The sequence below is a fragment of the Rattus rattus genome, chromosome 11, assembly GCF_011064425.1.
Source record: "Rattus rattus isolate New Zealand chromosome 11, Rrattus_CSIRO_v1, whole genome shotgun sequence".
Lineage (NCBI taxonomy): Eukaryota > Metazoa > Chordata > Mammalia > Rodentia > Muridae > Rattus > Rattus rattus.
The window spans coordinates 80,334,577-80,355,134 of record NC_046164.1 but is presented as its reverse complement, the minus strand read 5'-3'; the positions used below and the strand labels follow the sequence as shown (position 1 = coordinate 80,355,134).

Here is a 20,558-nt window from a genome sequence, read left to right as displayed (position 1 = left end):
AACTTTGATCATGCTGACATAGAGAGCCCTGACTTCTTGGCTTTCTCTGTCCCCTCTGCTTCCTCTTCTGCAGGGTTCCCTGAGCTCTTCAGGGAGGGATTTGATGGAGACATCCCATTGAGGGCTGGATGAACCAGGCTCTCTCAGCTATCTGTGCAGTGTCTAGCTGTTGGTCTCTATATTTGTTCTCATCCGCTGCAGTAGGAAACCTCTCTCATAGCAGAACAGCAAGTGTAGCAGAATATCATTAGGAGTCAGTTTAATCACCACTACATTGTTTTCTTTTTTCTTTACTCTAAGAACAATGTTATTGGGTTACCCTTGGTCCCTGGGCTGTTTAGTCCTAGGTTCTTGGTCACCCAGAAGCAAGGTTGAGTAGGTATGAGTTCCATTGTGTTAGGTCCTGAGTCAAGTCAGTTATTGCCCACAAGCCTTGTGCTACTGCTGCACTGGCATATCTTGCAGGTAATATGCCATTGTAGATGAAGGGATTATTGCTGGCTTGGTATTTGTTTCTCATTTGAGGACATGAAGAGTACCTTCGTGTTCCAAAGACACTGGAATGTGGGTGTGAAGGCTACCTGTAGGCACCAGCTCACCACCTCCATGCTCACTACTTTGTGTAGGTACTGTCTTCAGCAAAGAGGCCTTGCTGCCAGTTTGTGGAGAGGAAGCTGTAGTCTTGGTCTTTTGGGGTTTCTATGGGTGTACCTTTGGCCAACAACTCAAATAGATATAAACCCAGTACTAGAAGCTTTGTTTGCTGACAAGAAATGGCCAGTTGGTGCTCTGTCTCCCCATTATTTTAATTTCATTTAGACCCTCTTATTTGTACTGTATGAGGTTTCCATACTGCCCTTCAAATGGCTCATAACTTTAGCTGTCCCTCCCTGTATGCCTCCCCACAACTCTCTCCTCTTCACCTCCCCACTTGATCCTTCCATTCCAGCCCCACTTCCATTCATATCTATCTCTTCTATTTGCCTGTTCCCTTTACGCCCTTACTTTACTCTCTGTGGTTCTCCAGACTGCATCTAGTTATCATTGACTTAACAGCGAGTATCCACAGATAAGTGAACATATGCTGTATTTGTCTTTCTGGGCCTGGGTTACTTCACTCAGGATGATTTTTTTCTAGTTCTACTCATTTACTTACAAATTTTATGATGTCTTGTTCTTAAATGGCTGAGTAATACTTCATTGTGTTAATGTACCACATTTTCTTTATCCATTTTTCTGTTGAGGGACAGATTTCTAATTTCTGGCTACTAGGAATTTTTTTTTAAGATTTATTTATTTATTATGTATATAGCATTCTGCCTGCATTTATGCCTCCAGGCCAAAAGAGGGTACCATATCTCATTAGAGATAGTTGTGAGCCACCATGTGGACGCTGGGAATTGAACTCAGGACCTCTGGAAGAGCAGACAGTGAGCCATCTCTCCAGCCTGGCTATTAGGAATTTAACAGATTAGTATTTTTAAAATGATTTTTAAATGTTTATGATTTTAACAAGACTTTTTAAAAAGAACTTTGCTTTTTGTAGTCTTGTAACTAAAAGAATTCCTCATTACCCATTCGTTATGTTGTATGCCTTAACAGCAGGTTAACAAAGCAGCTTTTTCTCTAGAAAAACACTGTCGGCCAGTCAAAGCAGCAGTACAGAACCATGTTATCAAGTCATGGTGATGATATGACCATAGTTTGAACTGTTTTTACATTTGCATATTGTGGTTGATGGCTCATTCCCTCCTTTTAATTAGAACCAGGAAGCACACTATAAGTGCCTCATCTTAGATCTTAGTCTACTGAGTAATAAAATTAAGAGGGCCAATTTAATGTGAAATACAAAGAATCATCTAAACTACAGTTACTTTGAAGTTTATTCAGATTGCTAGAACTCATGTAGTAGAGTAAAAAATGGCAGGCAAAGGATCTCATGTATCTTCAGAGCCTGTGAATGCAAGCAGACATGATGGAAGGGACTTGACCCCAGAATTAGATAAAGGGAAGACCTGACAAGAAATGTTCAGTTAGAGGGTCTGTTTTTCTAATAGTTTCAACATGACTTAGGGAACAGAGGTGTGAGTGCTATACTCATTCTTACCCATTCCTCTTTGTTCCTCCTTTTTTATCCAGTGTGAAAGATGGTGCCACTCACATTTTGGGCAGATCTCAATCCCCAGTCAGAGCAGTCTGGACACATCCTCCCAGACAGCCTAGATGTGTATATTCTGTGCTATTCCAAATTTAGAAAAGTTGATGGGGAAGATTAGAAGTCACAGCCCTGACCTAACTGAGTGGGCTTAGTGTATGTAGTCCTAAGGGGTTAATCCTGAGACATGTCTCACTGTGGCCTTTGCAGCCCTGAACTCACAGCAGTTCTCTATCCTCTGCACCGCAGTGCCGGGATTACGTTTGCTACCATGCCTGACTACAAGGGTTCTTACAAAAAGGAAGGCAGAAAAGGGAGAAAGGGGAGATTTGGTAACAAAGGAGAAGTCAAGTGACTGCCTTTGACATTGATGTAGGAGTTGCATATGCCCCAATTTAGGCATCTTCCAGTAGAGAAGGAATATGTGTTGATTTTAGTCTAGTCAGTCTTTCAGCTTGTGTTCTCCAGAACTTAAAGACAGCTCATGCTGTCCCTAAACTAATATGTATGTTGCAGTACAATAAGAAACATACATGCTATTGTTTTTACAGCCAACGTTCCAAGAAACGTCCATTTATTAGTTGTTTCCTAACAAGTTTCTTACTTAAAGTATTACTCTATATTTCTAAGAGGGAGATTCTGTTATGGTAAATATTCCATTTTTTAAGTTAGACAAGTAGGCAGGCAGTGAGATTTCATCTCCATATTATTATTTCCCATATCTTAGTTTATCACATAAATACTTCAACACTTATTGTAAGAGCATATTTGCATAAGCTAGCAAATATACTTACTGAGTAGTGGTTTGTAGAGATGATAACGATAGGGAAAATTCACCATGTACATACCACATACAGGCAACGTTTTACTTTTATGTGTCCTTATTAAACACCAAGAGATCATATATTTATGTGGTATAGCTGGCAACTAGGACCACAGTGAAGAATGCCAAGTCTTGCTTCTTGTGGAAATGGTCTCCACCCAGCAATACTCTTTGTGGATATCTAGTCAAAGGATTCCACCAAAGATACTTGCAGGTCTGTATGTATAGCTGGATTGTTCATAATAGCTAGGAAATAAAACAGGCTGGATGTCCACCAACATATGAAAGGATAATAGGAAATATGACCTATATTTTAATTTATATATATGCATATGTACAGGGTAGTTATAGTTCATGGAACTGGAAAGAGGAGCATAAGAGGAGAAAATGGAGATCATAAGGGATGGTGGACGGCCAAAGGAAGGGTAATAAGAAACACATGATGTGAAAATAGTTATAGTTCATGGAACTGGAAAGAGGAGCATAAGAGGAGAAAATGGAGATCATAAGGGATGGTGGACGGCAAAAGGAAGGGTAATAAGAAACACATGATGTGAAAACACAGGGGAGGGGGTAAAGGAAATGGGAGAAGAGGATGGAGAAATAAAGCACAGCTCTAAGTGTCTACTATGTACACTTACAAGTAAGTGCCCGTAATGGTACTGTGAGATTCCCGATTGCACTGTGTAGACAATAAAAGAAGTTTAGGACACTAGTAGTTTTTTTAATTTAAGAACTATAAACCACTGAAAACCAGCTTTACACAAAGCTTTTAAAATTAAGTTTTGACAGTTTCATAAATAAGTACTATATTACAGTTTCTAGTCTTCCTCTCCCTCCAGCTCCTCTCATAGTTCCTCACTCTCTAGAGTTCATGAGCTCTTGGTCTGTAGTAGGTGATATCACACGCACGTGTGCACACACACACACACACACACACACACACACGTACATATACACACGTACATATACACACAGTATGTATGTGTGCATGTATATACTTACGTATAATTTATAAAATGGCATGTTTTTCTGTGACTTATCAAAAGTTCCTAGTGCTGTTTATCTCTCCTTCTCCCCTCTCTGTGCTGTCTTCATCCTTCTGAGAAGACAAACAGGTGTAGGCAAAAGGCCACAGAAAGAAAGCAAATGAAGATACAGTTACCTAACTTGTATTGTAGGAATGAGTACACAATCAGCAAAAGAACAGCAAGATGACGACAATGCACAGACACTTTTCAACAAGAACGTTAAATATTAACAGTTTCGATTTCCTAGCCAAAAGGGGAAGCAGGATGGGACCTAACTGTTATTTTCTTTAATCTTGATGTTTTGTAATGGGTTTATTGCTCTTTATGACTTTCTACTTAAATGAGTTATTTTGAGTATTTCAGCAATGCGTTTCTTTTCCTGCTCTGTTTTCTCTCCCTTCTTCTTTTCCTGTTGTAGTATTATTTTTGTAAACTGTTATACTTAGCAGTTTACTGTTTATTATTTTGTTAATTATAGTTAAAGATAAATGTTCACTGTTATTCTTTTAACTTTATCCTTCAATGCTCATGTTTATCTATCATTTCTGATGTTTGTATCTAACTTCCAACTCATTTGTGCAATCCTCCTGCTTCAGCCTCCTGCATGCTGGAATCTAGGCCTGTACCATTGTACCTGCCTATTACTTTCCTTATTTTTCAGCCTTGGCTTTATGTTTATAGCTCATCATGTTTTATGGATTATATTTTAGTCATTGTATTTATAGTTTTAAATTCAATGTCTCATACAACAGTTTTCTTTCAGGTCCTTCAAAAAAAATTAAAGATAGTGATTTGTATTTTCTTGAAGTTAAGGTATGGCTAGTCATTGACTTTCGTTTGTATTCATAGATGAGACTAGTCAGTTCCTTGGCAGTTAAAAGCTGCCCTGTCTTTATGTACTAAGTTTGACCGTAGTCAGCGTATAAATGTTAAAATATGGGTAGGGAATTGGACAGTAGTAAGGGACCCCAGTGTGAGTTGGGGGCTTCTGCTCAGAATGAGAGCCCAGAAAGGGCAGGAAGGACACCATTGTTTGGCTGAAGAACTCTTTTCTTACAAGGTGACTTTTAAAGTTTTATAATTGTGAATTTATTTCATTTTTGGATTTAATGTACCCTTCTTGTAAGATTTAGAGATCTGCATTAAAAATGTACTGAAATTAAGTAAAACTAACTATATTTATTAAAAATATATTTAGAGATATGTTTGCTATTTTTATCTCTGGGATTTCTTCTAAAATTTACTATTTTAATGCATAATAGTGTGATTTATTCTCTATATAATTTTTCTGTATAAAAGTTCAAAGGTGTGATTTGAGCAGCAGTTTAGTGAGATTGGCCTCCCTACGGTTGAATCTTAACTTTAGCAGTGTTAGCAGTTTCAATTTCCTTGTTACTGACAAAATATCAATAATGTGAATCTTAAATGTTGGCAAGGTTTAGCTGAGTCACTATTTTAGATTCTCTGTGATAATATTTCAAACCCAGTATACTGTGAAATAGGAGTTTGTTAAGGAGAATATAGCTGTTTATTGGAAAATGAATATGAATTTATTTCAAGTACTTATATATTTAAAATAATTACCATACATTTGAATTGCATAAATGATCATGTTTTTGTCTTTTTTTTCTTAATCTCTATAGCTTATCGTGAACCTCGTTTTTATTACCAATTCACAGCCCGATACCATGCAGCTCCCTGCAATAGTATCTATAACATTTCTTTTGAGAAGAAACTTCTTCAGATTTTAAGTAAACTGGTTCTTGACCTTTCCTGTGAAATTTCCTTGATTAAGTCTGAATGCCATCGTGTTAAAATGCAAAGAGCTGGTTTGCAAAATGAATTATTCTTCACATTTTCAGGTAAATATACAAAATATTTTAAAGGAAGACAATTTGAGAACACAACCAACTGTTTAGAATATGAATGTTACCAACCTAAATGTATTTCTCACTCTCTACTTTAACTTAATGCTAAAACCTTACAAGTAGAGTCCTGCTGATGCATGCTCCTAGGGGAGAGTGTGCTGGGGCTCTTGGCTGTTGAATGAAAGTTAATGCAGGCACTCTAGTAGTGTTGAACTACTCTAGCAGTGTTTAGTTAGAGCCATTCAGTTAGTGAAGCACTTGCTTGTAAGGTAGCTAGCACGGTAGAACAGACCCTTCATCCTGTTTAATGTGCTGCTATTAACTGTGGGATGTGGAGGTACAGAATTTCAGGAATTTATAGGGTGTTTATAGGGTTTCTTTAGCCTCCTCTTTTACTATCTTTATCTTTTTTTCTCTGTCATCTAGACTTTTGGCAGAGACAGTAGAGAGGCATGAAGCTTCAAAGGCAAGAGAAAGAGACACTCCCTTGTGTTCTGTAATTCTTGCTTTGTCTCTTCTCCCGGAAAATTTCAACATTTTCATCAACCTCAAGCCAAATGGTCAGTCAGCCTAAGCTTTTCTGTGGCCTGTCAAGGACACACTATTAGTGTACAGAGGCTTTGTGAGTCTGTGCTCCCTAGTTGTTTTAATTAGATGGTCAAGCCCTAAGGAAAACTTTTCTTTGAATCTGTCATAGGAAAGATGACATCCAGTGCAAATGTTGCAATTGTGAACCTGCTTTGTGCTTCCTCAAATGACTGATGATTTTGAACATTTAAAAATGTGTTAAGTGGTCATTCATTTATCTTTTTGGAAAACTATTAGCTCAGATTCTTTTTTTACCTTTTAAATTGTGAGGATATTTTCTTTTTGTTTTCAATGTTGTTTTTAGAAACCTGAGGTTATTAAGGACTACCATCTCTGTAGTTCTATCTGTTGATTTTACACTAAAATCCATTTTGAGCTTATTTCCTCTAAGTAGGTCGGGTTCAACTTTATGCCTTTCATATGTGGAGGTTTATGAAATTATATAGAAAAATGACTCATGTCATTTTATGGAAAATTGATGCAACTGAACATCATCGTATTAAGCAAAATTAGCTACATTTTATATATTCTGGTATACTTTATTATTTTATAGGTGTCATTGTTCGATTATTCTTATTTGTCTACCTTTATCTTTGAACCCTGATGTTCTGACTTCTCTTTGATCTATTAGAAGGGGGTTCTATTGACCTTTTTCATTTGCCCTGCTGGGCTTTTTAATGTTCAGTATTTCAACTTCATCTTTTTATTTTGCAATTTCCCTGTTGAAATCTCCATTTATATTCTATATCAGCTTAATTATTGCATTCTACTGTTTTCATTTCCACACAGTGGAATCAGGACTATACTGGTGACTTATTTGATTTTCTTGAATATTTTTAGAAATATATTTTGAGGATCTTTACTGGACAGTTCCTCAAATTCTCTCCTTACTCAATTGTATTTGGAGGAGTCACATTCCCTCAGTTTGTTTGTTTATTTGTTTGTTTGTTTCTTTCTTTCTTTCGATTGGATAATTTTTATTTACATATCAAATGTTATCCCCTTTCCCTGTTTCCTGTACATAAGCCCCCTATCCCATCCCCCCCTTTTTCTATAAAGATGTTTCCTGCCCAAGCTACCCACTTCCCATCCCCAACATTCTTCTACATTGGGGGTCCCAACCTTGGCATGACCAAGGGCTTCTCCTTCCATTGGTGCCCAACAAGGCCATTCTCTGCTACATATGCAGTTGGAGTCATGGGTCTGTCCATGCATATATAGTCTTTGGGTAATGATTTAGTCCCTGGGATTCTGGTTGGTTGGCATGGTTATTCTTATGGTGTTGTAAGCCCCTTCAGCTCTTTCAATCCTTTCTCTAATTCGTCCAATGGGGGTCCTGTTCTCAGTTCAGTGGTTTGCTGCTAGCATTCATCTCTGTATTGGACATACTCTGGCTGTGTCTCTCAGGAGACATCTATATCCGGTTCCTGTCAGCATGCACTTCTTAGTTTCATCCATCTTATCTAGTTTTGGTGGCTGTATTTATATGAATCACATGTGGGGAAGGCTCTGAATGGCTGTTCCAAACTTTGCCTCCATATCCCCTCCTATGAATATTTTTGTTCTCCCTTTTAAGAAGGAGTGAAGCATCTGTACTTTGGTCATCCTTCTCGAGCTTCATGTGGTCTGTGAATTGTATCTTGGGTAATTTGAGCTTTTGGGCCCACTTATCAGTGAGTGCATACCATGCGTGTTTTTCTGTGATTGGGTTACCTCACTCAGGATATTTTCTAGTTCAATCTATGAACTAGAATCTATTTCTATGAATTTCATGAAGTCATTGTTTTTGATAGCTGAGTAGTACTCCATTGTGTAGATGTACCACATTTTCTGTATCCATTCCTCTGTTGAAGGGCATCTGAGTTCTTTGCACTTTCAGGCTACTATAAATAAGACTGCTATGAACATAGTGGATCATGTGTCCTTGTTATATGTTGAAGCTCCTTTTGGGTGTATGCCCAGGAGATGTATAGCTGGGTCCTCAGGTAGTGGAATGTCCAATTTTCTGAGGAACCTCCAGACTGATTTCCAGAGTGGTTGTACCAGTCTGCAATCCCACCAACAATGGAGGAATGTTCCTCTTTCTCCTCATCCTTACCAGCATCTGCTGTCACCTGAGTTTTTTATCTTAGCCATTTTGACTGGTGTGAGATAGAATCTCAGGGTTGTTTCAATGTGCATTTCCCTGATGTCTAAGGATGTTGAACATTTCTTTAGGTACTTCTCAGCCATTTGATATTCCTCAGCTGATAATTATTTGTTTAGCTCTATTCCTCATTTTTAATAGGGTTATTTGGCTCTCTGGAGTCTAACTTCTTGAGTTCTTTGTGTATTTTGGATATTAGCCCTCTATCAGATGTAGGATTGTTAAAGATCTTTTCCCAATTTGTTGGTTGCCTTTTTTGTCCTAATGGCAGTATCTTTGGCATTACAGAAGCTTTGCAATTTTATGAGGTCCCATTTGTTGATTCTTGATCTTACAGCATAAGCCCTTGGTGTTTTCTTCAGAAAATTTTCCCCAGTGCCCATGTGATTGAGATTCTTCCCCAGTTTTTCTTCTATTAGTTTGAGTGTATCTGGTTTGACATGGAGGTCCTTGATCTGCTTAGAATTAAGTTTTGTACAGGGTGATAAAAATGGATTGATTTGCATTCTTCTACATGTTGACCTCCAGTTGAACAAGCACCATTTGTTGAAAATGCTTTTTTTCCCATTGAATGGTTTTAGCTCCTTTGTTGAAGATCAAGTGACTATAGGTGTGGGTTTATTTCTGGGTCTTCAATTCTATTCCACTGTTCTACCTGCCTGTCTCTGTACCAATACCATAGTTTTTTAAATCACTATTGCAATGTAATATTGCTTGAAGTCAGGGATAGTGATCCCCCAGAAGTTCTTTCATAGCTGCGTATAGTTTTCGCTATCCTGGCTTTTTCATTATTCCAAATGAATTTGCAAATTGCTCTTTCTAACTCTATGAAGAATTGAGTTGGAATTTTGATGGGGATTGCATTGAATCTGTAGATTGCTTTTGGCAAAATGGCCATTTTTAATATATTAATCCGGCCAAGCCCTGAGCATGGGAGGATCTTTCCATCCTCTGAGATCTTCTTTAATTTCTTTCTTCAGAAACTTGATGTTCTTGTCATAGAGATGTTTCATTTGATTAAAGTCAAACCAAGGCATTTTGTTATTTGTGACTATTATGAAGGGTGTCATTTCTTTAATTTCTTTCTCAGCCTGCTTATCCTTTTGAGTAGAGGAAAGCTACTGATTTATTTGAGTTAATTTTATACCCACCACTCTTCTGGAGTTGTTTATCAGGCTTAGTAGTTCTCTGGTGGAACTTTTGTTGTCACTTAAGTGTACTATCATATTATCTGCAGATAGTGATATTTTAACTTGTTCCTTTCCAATTTGTATCCTTTGACTTCCTTTCGTTGTCTGATTGCTCTGGCTAGGACTTGGAGGACCATATTGAATAAGTAGGGAAATGGTGGGCAGCCTTTCCTAATCCCTGATTTCAGTGGGATTTCTTCATGTTTCTCTCATTAGTTTAATGTTAGCTATTGTTTTACTGTATATTGCTTTTATTATGTTTAGATATGGGCCTTGAATTCCTGATGTTTCTAGGACTTTTATCATGAAGGGGTATTGAATTTTGTCAAATGCTTTCTCAGCATCTAATAAAAAATGATCATGTGGTTTTTTTCTTTGAGTTTGTTTATATAGTGGATTATATTGATGGATTTCCATATATTGAACCATTGCTGCATCCCTGGGATGAAGCCTACTTGATCATGATGGATGATTGTTTTGATGTGTTCTTGGATTCGGATTGTAAGAATTTTATTGAATATTTTTGTGTCGATATTCATAAGGGAAATTGCTCTGAAGTTCTCTTTCTTTTTTGGGTCTTTGTGTGGTTTAGGTATAAGCGTAATTGTGGCTTTATAGAAGGAATTGAGTAGTATTCCTTTTCTTTCTATTTTGTGGAATAGTTTGGACAGTATTGGTATGATGTCTTCTATGAAGGTCTGATAGAAATCTGTGTTGAACCCATCTGTTCCTGGGCTCTTTGTGGTTGGGAGGCTTTTAATAACTGCTTCTATTTCTTTTGCAGTTATGGGGTTGTTTAGATCATTTATCTGTTCCTGATTTAAGTTTGGTACTTGATATTTGTTTAGAAAATTCCCCATTTCTTCCAGATTTTCTAGTTTTGTTGAGTATAGGCTTTTGTAGTAGAATCAGATGGTTTTTTGAATTTTCTCAGATTCTGTTGTTATGTCTTCCTTTTTATTTCTGATTTTATTAATTTGGATATACTCTCTGTGACTTCTGGTTAGTCTGCCTAAGGGTTTATCTGTCTTGTTGATTTTCTTCTGAAACAGCTCCTGTTTTTTTTTTTTTCCTGATTCTTTGTATAGTCCTTTTCATTTCTACTTGGTTGATTTCAGCTCTGAGTTTGATTATTTCAGGCTTTCTACTCCTCTTGAGTGTATTTGCTTCCTTTTATTCTAGAGCTTTTAGGTGTGCTGTCAAGCTGCTGATATATACTCTCTCCTGTTTCTTTTTGCAGGCACTCAGAGCTATGAGTTGTCCTCTTATCACTGTTTTCATTGTGTCCCATAAGTTTGGGTTTGTTGTGCTCTCATTGTCATTAAATTCTAAGAAGTCTTTAATTTCTTTCCTTATTTCTTTCTTGACCAGGTTGTCATTGAGTATAGTGTTATTCAACTTTCATGCATATGTGGGCTTTCTGTTGTTTTTGTTGTTATTGAAGACCAGCCTTAGTCTGTGGTGATCTGATAGTACGCATGGGATTGTTTCTATCTTCCAGTATCTGTTTGTGGCCTGTATGGTCAGTTTGTGGAGAAGGTACTAAGAAGGAGGTTTATCCTTTTCTTTTAGGATGGAATGTTCTATAAATATCTATTAAGTCCATTTTGTTCATAACTTCTGTTAGTTTTCCTATGTCTCTGTTTAATTTCTCTTTCCACGATCTGTCCATTGATGAGAATGGGGTGTTGAAATCTCCTACTATTATTGTTTGAGGTTCAATGTGTGCTTTGAGCCTTAGTAAGGTTTTTTTTTTTTTGAATGTAGGTGCCCTTGCATTTCAAGCATAGATATTTAGAATTGAGAGTTCATCCTGTGAATTTTTCCGTTGATGAATTGGAAGTGCCCTTCCTTATCTTTTTGATGAGTTTTGGTTGAAAGTCAATTTTATTCCATATTATAATGGTTACTCCAGCTTGTTTCTTCAGACTATTTGCTTGGAAAGATTTTTCTATCCTTTTCCTCTGAGGTAGTGTCTGTCTTTGTTTCTGAGGTGTGTTTCCTGTATGCAGCAAAATGCTGGGTCCTCCTCACGTATCCAGAAGAAGACTTGTGGTTAGTCCTGGAGTAGAGGGAAAAGTAAGAAGGGCAAGGAACAGGAAAGGTGGAGAAAGGAGGGAGATCTGGCAGCTCGACTAAAGGGAAATGAAAAGAGAAGATAGGTGAATAATGCAGTCGAGCTACCTAAAACAATTCCAGAGCTCAAGAGGCAGAGAAGGTTGAGCATCAACTCTGGGGCAGCCAGTGTTCTTGGAAAAAGTTAAAAAAAAAGTATCAAAGAGGGAACAGGACATGGTAGATCTGGTCTCCTGAATTGGAATTTACCCGAGAGTCTGGTTTCTTTCTTGCTACTGAAGCAAGTGCTTTTGTACTAGCACTCACTGTGTAGGGCGGTTGTTGTCCAGCTATCAGGGCTTGCTGTAGAATTTGCACTGGTTCCTGCTTGGATGCAATCTGCCTTCTTTTGTTATTCTTTTGCTCAGTTTATCACAGTAGCTGTAGTTGTAGAATCTCCATGCCTGGCTCCTGTCCTTAAAGGGAAGCCACATGGTGTTTGCCTCTTGAGCATGGTGGAGACTGCAGGTCCTTGTAGATGTTCTTTATCCAGCTGAGGACATTTGCCTCAGCCACAAGTGAGTGACTCTCGACCTTGTCCTTTCCCTTAGTGATGTGGTCACAAGCTGGAATCTCTTCTATTGTCACTAAAGAAGATGGAGTCAATTCTCCTTAATCATGCCATGGTGGTCTTTTGATATACTGCTGAATTTGATTCCATATTGTTGAGTTTTTTTGCATCTATGTCCATAAGAGTTATTGGGCTGAAGTTTCCCTCTTTTAATACATTTATCTGAGCTTTGTATCAGGATAAGCCTTTCATTCTGAGGTATCATTAGGTAAGTAATCCCAATGTATTATCTTACTCTGGAGCAAATAGGTTTGTTTTCTAGGATATAGTGTAAACATTGGTGCATTTTTTTATTTGTACATTTTCTTCTTTGACATTTTATAGTATGTGTAGTGTACTCTGATTACTCTTCCCCCAGCCCCTTTCTGAGTTCATTCCCTCCTGTGCCAGCTCTCATTCTGTAGGTATTTCTTTCCCGTGTTCATTAATTTTAATTTGTGACTCACAGTTTAACTAGAGCTGTAGTGTGGTGGAGGGTTGGAGATGTCTTTTCAAGTTTGATTTGCTCACTAGCAGCTCTACAACTAGAAACCATCCCTCTGCATTTGCTGAACTCCACTAGTTAATAATAAACCAACAGGAAATGGGAAGGCCCTGTGAGCCCTGTTTCCCTTCCACAGCTGGGGACTAGAAGAGCTTGTCTTGTGTGAATCTAGTGCCAATGTACACAACTGAGTTCATGTTTTCCAGAAGAGCAGTGATTGCTCTTAACCTCACAGCCACCTTTCTAGCCACCACTGTTTATAATTTTAGTGATATCTTATTTAATTTAGTATATTGTTCCTTCCCCTTTTAAAAATAGAATTTGCTCATATTTTTTTCAAGTTTCCTTTATATAAGCTTCGTTTAAAGCAGTCTGCGTAGGGCTCTGGCGCCAGGGGTGGAGGGGGCTCTTCATGGCGATCTCTTGGTCAGCTAGGTGCTCAGGTTCAGGTGAGGGGAGAGGGAGCAGCTTTCCAGCCCCCAGCTGCTGGTCCTTCTCCTCTGTGCCTCTGCCACTTGGGTTGCTCCGGCCAGGCTGAGCCAGCAGGAGACTGACTAGCCAGCGAGGGGTGCAGGGGAGAGCAGATCTCTTCCCCAAGTGGCAGTGTTATAGCTCTTATGACAGAAGCTCTCAGACGATGATTAATTCCTGCACACCTTTAATTCTGAACATGACTCTTAAATACAGTTTTTGGGATAGGTCTGACAGCAGGTACTTCCTATTGGTTTGGCCTGAGAGCTTGGGAAGACCTCATCTACATATTCCGGGGCATGGGCCTGTTTCTATGACTGATCTGTCAACTTCACCTGTGGAGGAGAGGCTTGGGGAGTTGTCCTATGTGACTGATCTTTCTGGAGCCTTGGTAACCTGTGGTCACGTCCTCACCTATGGAGGCGGAGCTTGTGTCATTTTCATACATGACTGGTCTGTCTCAAACCTTACTACAGGGGTCTTTGTGGGGCACAGCTACGTGAGGCCCTGATATCTCGACTAGGAATCAGGGTACCTTTCACCACCTGCTGCCCCACAAATCTGTGTCTTTCTTTTGTCTAAAAATGTCCTTATTGTTATTCTTGTGTGTTGGTCTATTTGTGTGTGGGTTTATGTGCCACAGTGTGCACATAGAGGCCAGAGGACTCTACTCTTTGTGTAGGTCATACTCTTGTTCTACTTCTACACAGCTCCTGGGAACAAACTTACAGCTCATGTTTCTTTTTTCTATTGAGCCTTTGTTTTGAGAAATCGTAGATTTCTCATATTGAAAAATACTAGATTTTGCTAGTTTTCTTATAGTTCTCTTGATTTTTTTCTTCAACTAGGTGTGTGTGTGTCTGTGTGTGTGTGTGTGTGTGTGTGTGTGTGTGTGTGTGTGTGTGTGTGTGTGTGTGTCTGTGTCTGTGTGTGTGTGTGAACATTTTGGGGATGTTGACCCTGGGTGTCATCCTCTGTCACTTTGCAAGTTGTTCTTTTGCAATGGGATCTCTTGCTGCACTTGTACCTTGCTGTCTTCCTCTTTTGACCAGGCAGGACATGCCTCTGCAGAATAGTGCTGGCATTGCAGATTCGTGGTACCATCATGAGTCCTCTCCATTCTTCCCTGAATGCTGGGAATCTGAACTTGGGTCTTCACTGTCCAAATACATTTACTCATGTTGTCCAAGACATAGATAAGAGGAATTCTTAAATCTTTGTGAAGAATCAGTGCAATTGTATTCTTTCTTGAAACTAAGACTCATCCTTTCTTTCATTCTGATTTCTAATATGTATGAGAGAAACATTGTTTCTCCTGCTTCTTTTGTGTTTATGTTAGCTGTAGTATACTTTCCACATTCTTTTCTTGTATTCTGTGTTTATCCTTACATTTAATATAGGTCTCTATGGAAAACTTGCCCTCTGGTCTTAAAAATAAAATGATAAATTCTATCTTAGTTCTTAGTATTGTATAGTCCTTATATGAGACAAATTACTTGTTTTTTCTTCTTTCTGGATTACTTCTCTTATTTCTGATGTTTGATTATAGCATGTTTTACATAGAAATGAAGGCTCTACCTGCTTATGTGTGAAATTTATGACATGTTTGATTTGAGGGTATTGGCCATTATTTACTCAAATTTACTTAAAGTACTCTTATGGGTGTTGATGTATGTGTTGGCTCTCTGTGCCTCTTCACCTTCATTCACTTCTCCTCCTCCTCTTTTTCTTCCTTCTTTAGTTTTTTGTACATTAGCCTAGTGTTTTCTGTGTCAGGTAAGCCATGGCTTCTCAGAGACATCAGAGTTAGTAAATTCATAGACAATTAAACAGCTCCATGCAAGATTGTTTGTAAAATTGTGGGGAAATTGAGCTGATTAATATTATGTATTCAATTAACATAGGGTTTATTTGAAAATAGTCTGAATGGCTAAGTATTTCCGAATGGGAAAATAGTCGAATGGCTAAAAGTATGTAAGTAGTATTAATGGAAAAATTATCAAGATTACTATTGGCTATTTCACAAGTAATTTTAAATAGAAAACTGAAGTACTTACAGTTTTTATTGTATTCTTTTAGCTGTAAATAATGACAAAGCTACGCCTGTTTTTTGTTTTTGTTTTTTTGTAGAGTGTAAAGGGAGTCTTAAGATATTAAACAGTATATTTCTGAATTAGTTATAGGTCTGGGCTTCAAGTAACAGGCTTTTTTTCATGTTTTTATTAGTTCTGAGATTTAACAAAGGTATTTGACTATGAGATTAAAATTATACTCTCTAACCATTAGTTGTTGGAAATCCTTGAAGTGCCTGTTTTTATCCCAGCTTTGAGGTTGATATCTTAGGACAGCAGAAGTTTTGCCCATCATTTTGCAGAGATATTCATCAGTCCAATATTGTTATGTCCATTGAGTTTTCCTGATGATCATGTATTTATTTGAAATAAAATTATATTTTACATATAGTTATTTCTATATGGGCAAAACATATATGTGCTAGTATACATGAAAATACTTATATTGGTTAAAAGTGGCCACAGCTTTAGTTCAAATCCCATTGAATTTCCAATGTTGTTGTTACAGTTTATCTTTCTCCTTTTAGTTTCTATCTGCACAGTAAGCATTAATTTAGTGTAGAGAAATCCAATAGATAAGAAGAGAGGTTGGTAAATAAAGAATGAATATGTATACAGAGTTAAAATGTACTTTGTAAAATTTGAAGTAATTTTGTTGTTAAATACTACAAATGTAAATATCTCAGCATCAGTTACTGAGAAACTTAATTTCTAAGATTATTGTAGAAGTGAGGTTTTCCTGATTTATGTACAACAAATACTTAGCTTAGGATTTTGCTGAGATATTTAGCCTTAGAGAAAAATTCCAGACTTAATATAGAATACTCATAGTTGACAAATGATGTTTCATTTTTCAGAATTTAAATATTTTGATAGAGTATATAAGAATAAATATAAAATGTAATATATTTTCTCAGTTGCATCTATAGACACTGAAAAAGGATCCAAGCCATGTACAGACCATAGTTGTGAAGCTTCCAAAAGATTATCTAAGGTATGTTCTGTGCTGGCGGAGGAGAAGTGAATGAAAATGCTCTTTGTTTAAGGAATCATCTTAGTCTTTGTTAGCTGTGAGTAAAATGCATAGAGCTCATGGGATTTCACCTTCCACAAAATAAGAAATTAATACAATTTGTACTTGACAAGCACTTTAAACATAACATTGTTTAACTGGTTATATAAAGAATTATTTCATTTATTTGGACTTATTTCACATGACTAATTTGTATTTAGAAGAAATCATGGCTGCAGTTTATTTAGTCAATTCAGTTTTCACAGGTTTGCACATTAGCCTTAACTAATGCAGCTTTGCTAGACTCACTTGTTATAAGTTATTTCATGGATATTTAGTATTTCTGTACGGTCATCATGTCATGCACAGATACACGGTTACATGTTGCTCTTATGTCTTTACTCATTTATCTTATTTAATTTGGATTGCTAGAGTCAGAGCAAAAATGAGTCGATGTGCTGAGACTAGAGAGCTTCTGTCCCTAGACTAAAAGCGTCTTGTCTTCCGAAGACAAGTGCGATGGCAGCTTTGGATTTAACTTTAGTAGAGTCAGGTTTTCTTGTCCTCTTCATTTACTGGACTATGCTTAGAGTAGCTGTTAAATTTGTCTAGTACGTTTTCTGATTTTATTTTTTAGGAAACACATAGCTGTATTATATGTTTTAGTCTTATTAAGGATTTTCTGATTTTTGTATACTCTGTTCTATGCAATGTGTGTTATGTTATTTGTGGTCACATTCTAAAAGGTATATATATATATATATATATATATATATATATATATATATATATATATATATAAAACCTTTCTTTGTGTCATATATTTGCCACTTTAGTAACAGCTCCAAACTGAATCATGGTGGTGCCCTTCTATACCACAGTTATGTTCCCCATGACTCCCCCACTGCTACTCTAACTGTAGAACTCATTATTCTGTGCTATTTTACAAAAATCTCACAGAGATTAGATAAACAGACAGTTACTATCCTTATTAACACTATGGTCATTTGTTGTTTTTATTATAGCCATTCTAACTTGAGTGAAATGAAGTGGAATCTCCTGTAGTTTTGTTGATGGTGCTTGGTTTTTGGCAGTTTGAAACAAGATCTCACATTGTAGCCAAAGATGGCTTTGAATTCATGGCAAGTTGTCTTACATACCCTCCTGAGTTCTGGGATTCCTAGTGTATGTCTTCATGTATTTTTTAAAGAGTTTTACTTATTCTTTGGGACTCTCTGTGTGTTTACAGGATGTTTTCACCATATTACCTCCCAGTCCCTAATTATAACTCGTCCCAGATTGCTCCCATGTACCATTCCTGACTTTATGTCCTCTTTTCCTTCATTTTCTACTGATGGAGTTTAACTAATGTTGTCACGTGCATATTGTGCATATTGTGTGGCATTTCCTCCCACTGGAACAGGGAAGGTCGAGCCCCTAAAGAAAGCTCACTCTTTCTGCTAGCAGCCATCATGATTCAGTAACTTCTCAACTAGGGGTGTGGGTCATGCTCTCCCCCTTCATCTAAGCTGGAATGTTGACCGGCTTGATCTGTATAGTAAGCCTTAGCTGCTTTGAATTTATGAGTGTAGTGGCCCAGTCATGTCCAAAAGATGTTGTTCTTCCACAGTCCTCCCTGCTCGCCCAAACACCCATGCCACCTGGGACACCCACAGAGCCCAGCTAACACGGAGCCTACTCACCCTGCTAAGCTCCATCTTCCTTCCAGTCTGCTCCTCCACCTGGGCCAGATCAACAGTTGATCCCCTCCCACACTGTACAGCCTGTCTGCCTCCCAGAAAGTCTACAGGAGCCAGGACATGGGCTGCCTGTCTCCCAGGAAGTCCTCAGTAATGAGGGACATAGGAGGCCTGCTCTAACCAGAGATACAGGAGGCCTACCCTTACCAGAAACAGCACTGCCTGCCTCCAAGGAGGCCTGCTCTAGACGGAGATACCCAGATCAGTTAACACCAGAGATAACCAAAATGGCAAGAGGCAGGTACAAGATCATAAGCTGCAGAAGCCAGTGTGATTTGACATCATCAGAGCCCAGTTTCCCCACCACAGCAAGCCCTGGATACTCTAACACACCTGGAAAACAAGTTAATGACCTAAAATCCCATCTCATGAAGATGATGGAAGCCTTAAGGAGGATGTAAATAACTCCCTCAAAGAAATACAGGAAAAAAGAGGCAAACAGGTAGAACCCTTAAAGAGGAAACAAATAAATCCCTTTTAAGAAATACAGGAAAATACAATGAAGCAGATGAAAGAATTGAACAAAATGGTCCAAGACCACAAAAATGGAAATAGAAACAAAGAAAACACAAATGGAGGCTACCCTGGAGATGGACAATGATGGAATAGGAAAAAGATCAGGAGCTACAGATGCAAGCATCACCAACAGAATACAAGAGATAGAAGAGAGAAACTCAGGTGCATGAGATAACATAGAAGATATTGACACATCAGTCAAAAATAAAAAAAAGTGTAAAGTTCCTAACCCAAAATATCCAGGAAATTTGGGACACAATAAAAAGATCAAACCTAAGGATAATAAGAATAGAAGAGAGTGAAGATACCCAGATCAATGGGCCAGAAAACATCTTCAACAAAATCAGAAGAAAATTCCCTGACCTAAAAGAGAAATGGGCATAAGTGTACAAGGAGCCTGCAGAATACAAATAGATTGGACCAGAAAAGAAAATCCTCTTGTCACATAATCATCAAAACACTAAATATACAGAATAAAGAAAATATTGAAAATCTTTCTAAACTCTCTTCTCTGGTTCCTTGAGTCTTGGGGGGAGAGAGTTGGTATAAATGTTCCACTTTTGGATGAAGACACTACAGATGTCCTCCCTGTACTGTGACCAGTTGTGAACCTGTATTAACTGCTGCCCTAGTCTGTACAAGGAAGCTTTACCATGAGGACTATGGGCTGTACTATCGTGGCTATAGAGTAAAGTATTTACATAACTATATACTGTGTGCATTTAGCAGAATATCATAGTAGATTCACCTGACCTGTGAGCTACTTTCCTGTGGGCTTTCGGCCAGATCCTGTGGAGTGGATTTTAAATCACTCAGAAAGAATGCAGCAGGAGATGTATCTATTTCTATGCACATAGAATGCTAGGATTAATATTGTGAAAACAGTTACCATTGCTGTATCTACCTATTGTTCTTTTATATCCACTAGTGATTACTCTGTAAAAAACATTCAGTACATGCATGTTCACAGGTCATATATGTTCTTGTTGGCTTTTTACCCTCCATTAATATGAAATGACTTTCTCTAGCTTTTATGTTGTCTGAAAGTCTACTTAGTCAGAGATCAAGCAGCTACGTTGGCTTGCTTCCCACTTCTGTTTGCCTGGTCATTAACTCCCATTCTTTTAAACAACCTTGTGTTTAGTTTTGACCAGCAAAGTGTGTGTTCGTACGTGCGTGTGTTTAGACAACAGGTAGAATCTTGTCAAAATTTGAGTTATTTCATGTCTATTAATTGTAGAGGGAGCACTAATGAACACTCTTGCTGATCTGTGTTATTTTATTGACTCTTCTTATGGTTGGTTTATTAATATTCTTTTCTTTTTTCCATGTATTTTAAAAGTATGTTGTTATTAATTATTTTCTGTACGAGTGCTCTGCATCTGTGTGTGTGTGTGTGTGTGTGTGTGTGTGTGTGTGTGTGTGTGTGTGTGTATCATGTGTGTCTGTATAATTTGGGGGGTTTCAGAATCCAGACCTGGAGCTACAGGTGACTGTGAGCTGTAGCACTGCAAATTGAATCCAGGTCCTCTCGAGTAGCAAGTGCTCTTCACGAAGCCTCTCTCCAGCCTCCTCGGCCCAATTTGTGTGAGGCTTTGCTGTTGCCTGTGTTTGCTGTGCTGTATTCTTTCCGAGTTCTTGTCATTTTATCCAATACTTGTGATTGCATTCTTTCTTGTGATCTTACAATTGAAACTTCCATGTTTTCCTGTGTTTAATGTTTTGTTTCTTCTGCAGTATTGACTTGGTCGTCACA

The 20,558-nt window shown here is 37.9% G+C and overlaps 1 protein-coding gene across 1 annotated transcript in view; it reads left to right on the top strand.

The window, feature by feature from the left end:
- Zpbp (zona pellucida binding protein) overlaps nt 1–20,558 on the top strand; it is a 162,689-nt gene that overhangs the window by 42,522 nt on the left and 99,609 nt on the right. Inside the window, exons 5-6 of the mRNA XM_032916764.1 lie at nt 5,653–5,871; nt 16,432–16,508. Of these exons, the coding sequence (XP_032772655.1) occupies nt 5,653–5,871; nt 16,432–16,508 (296 nt within the window). The remainder of the gene's footprint in view (nt 1–5,652; nt 5,872–16,431; nt 16,509–20,558) is intronic.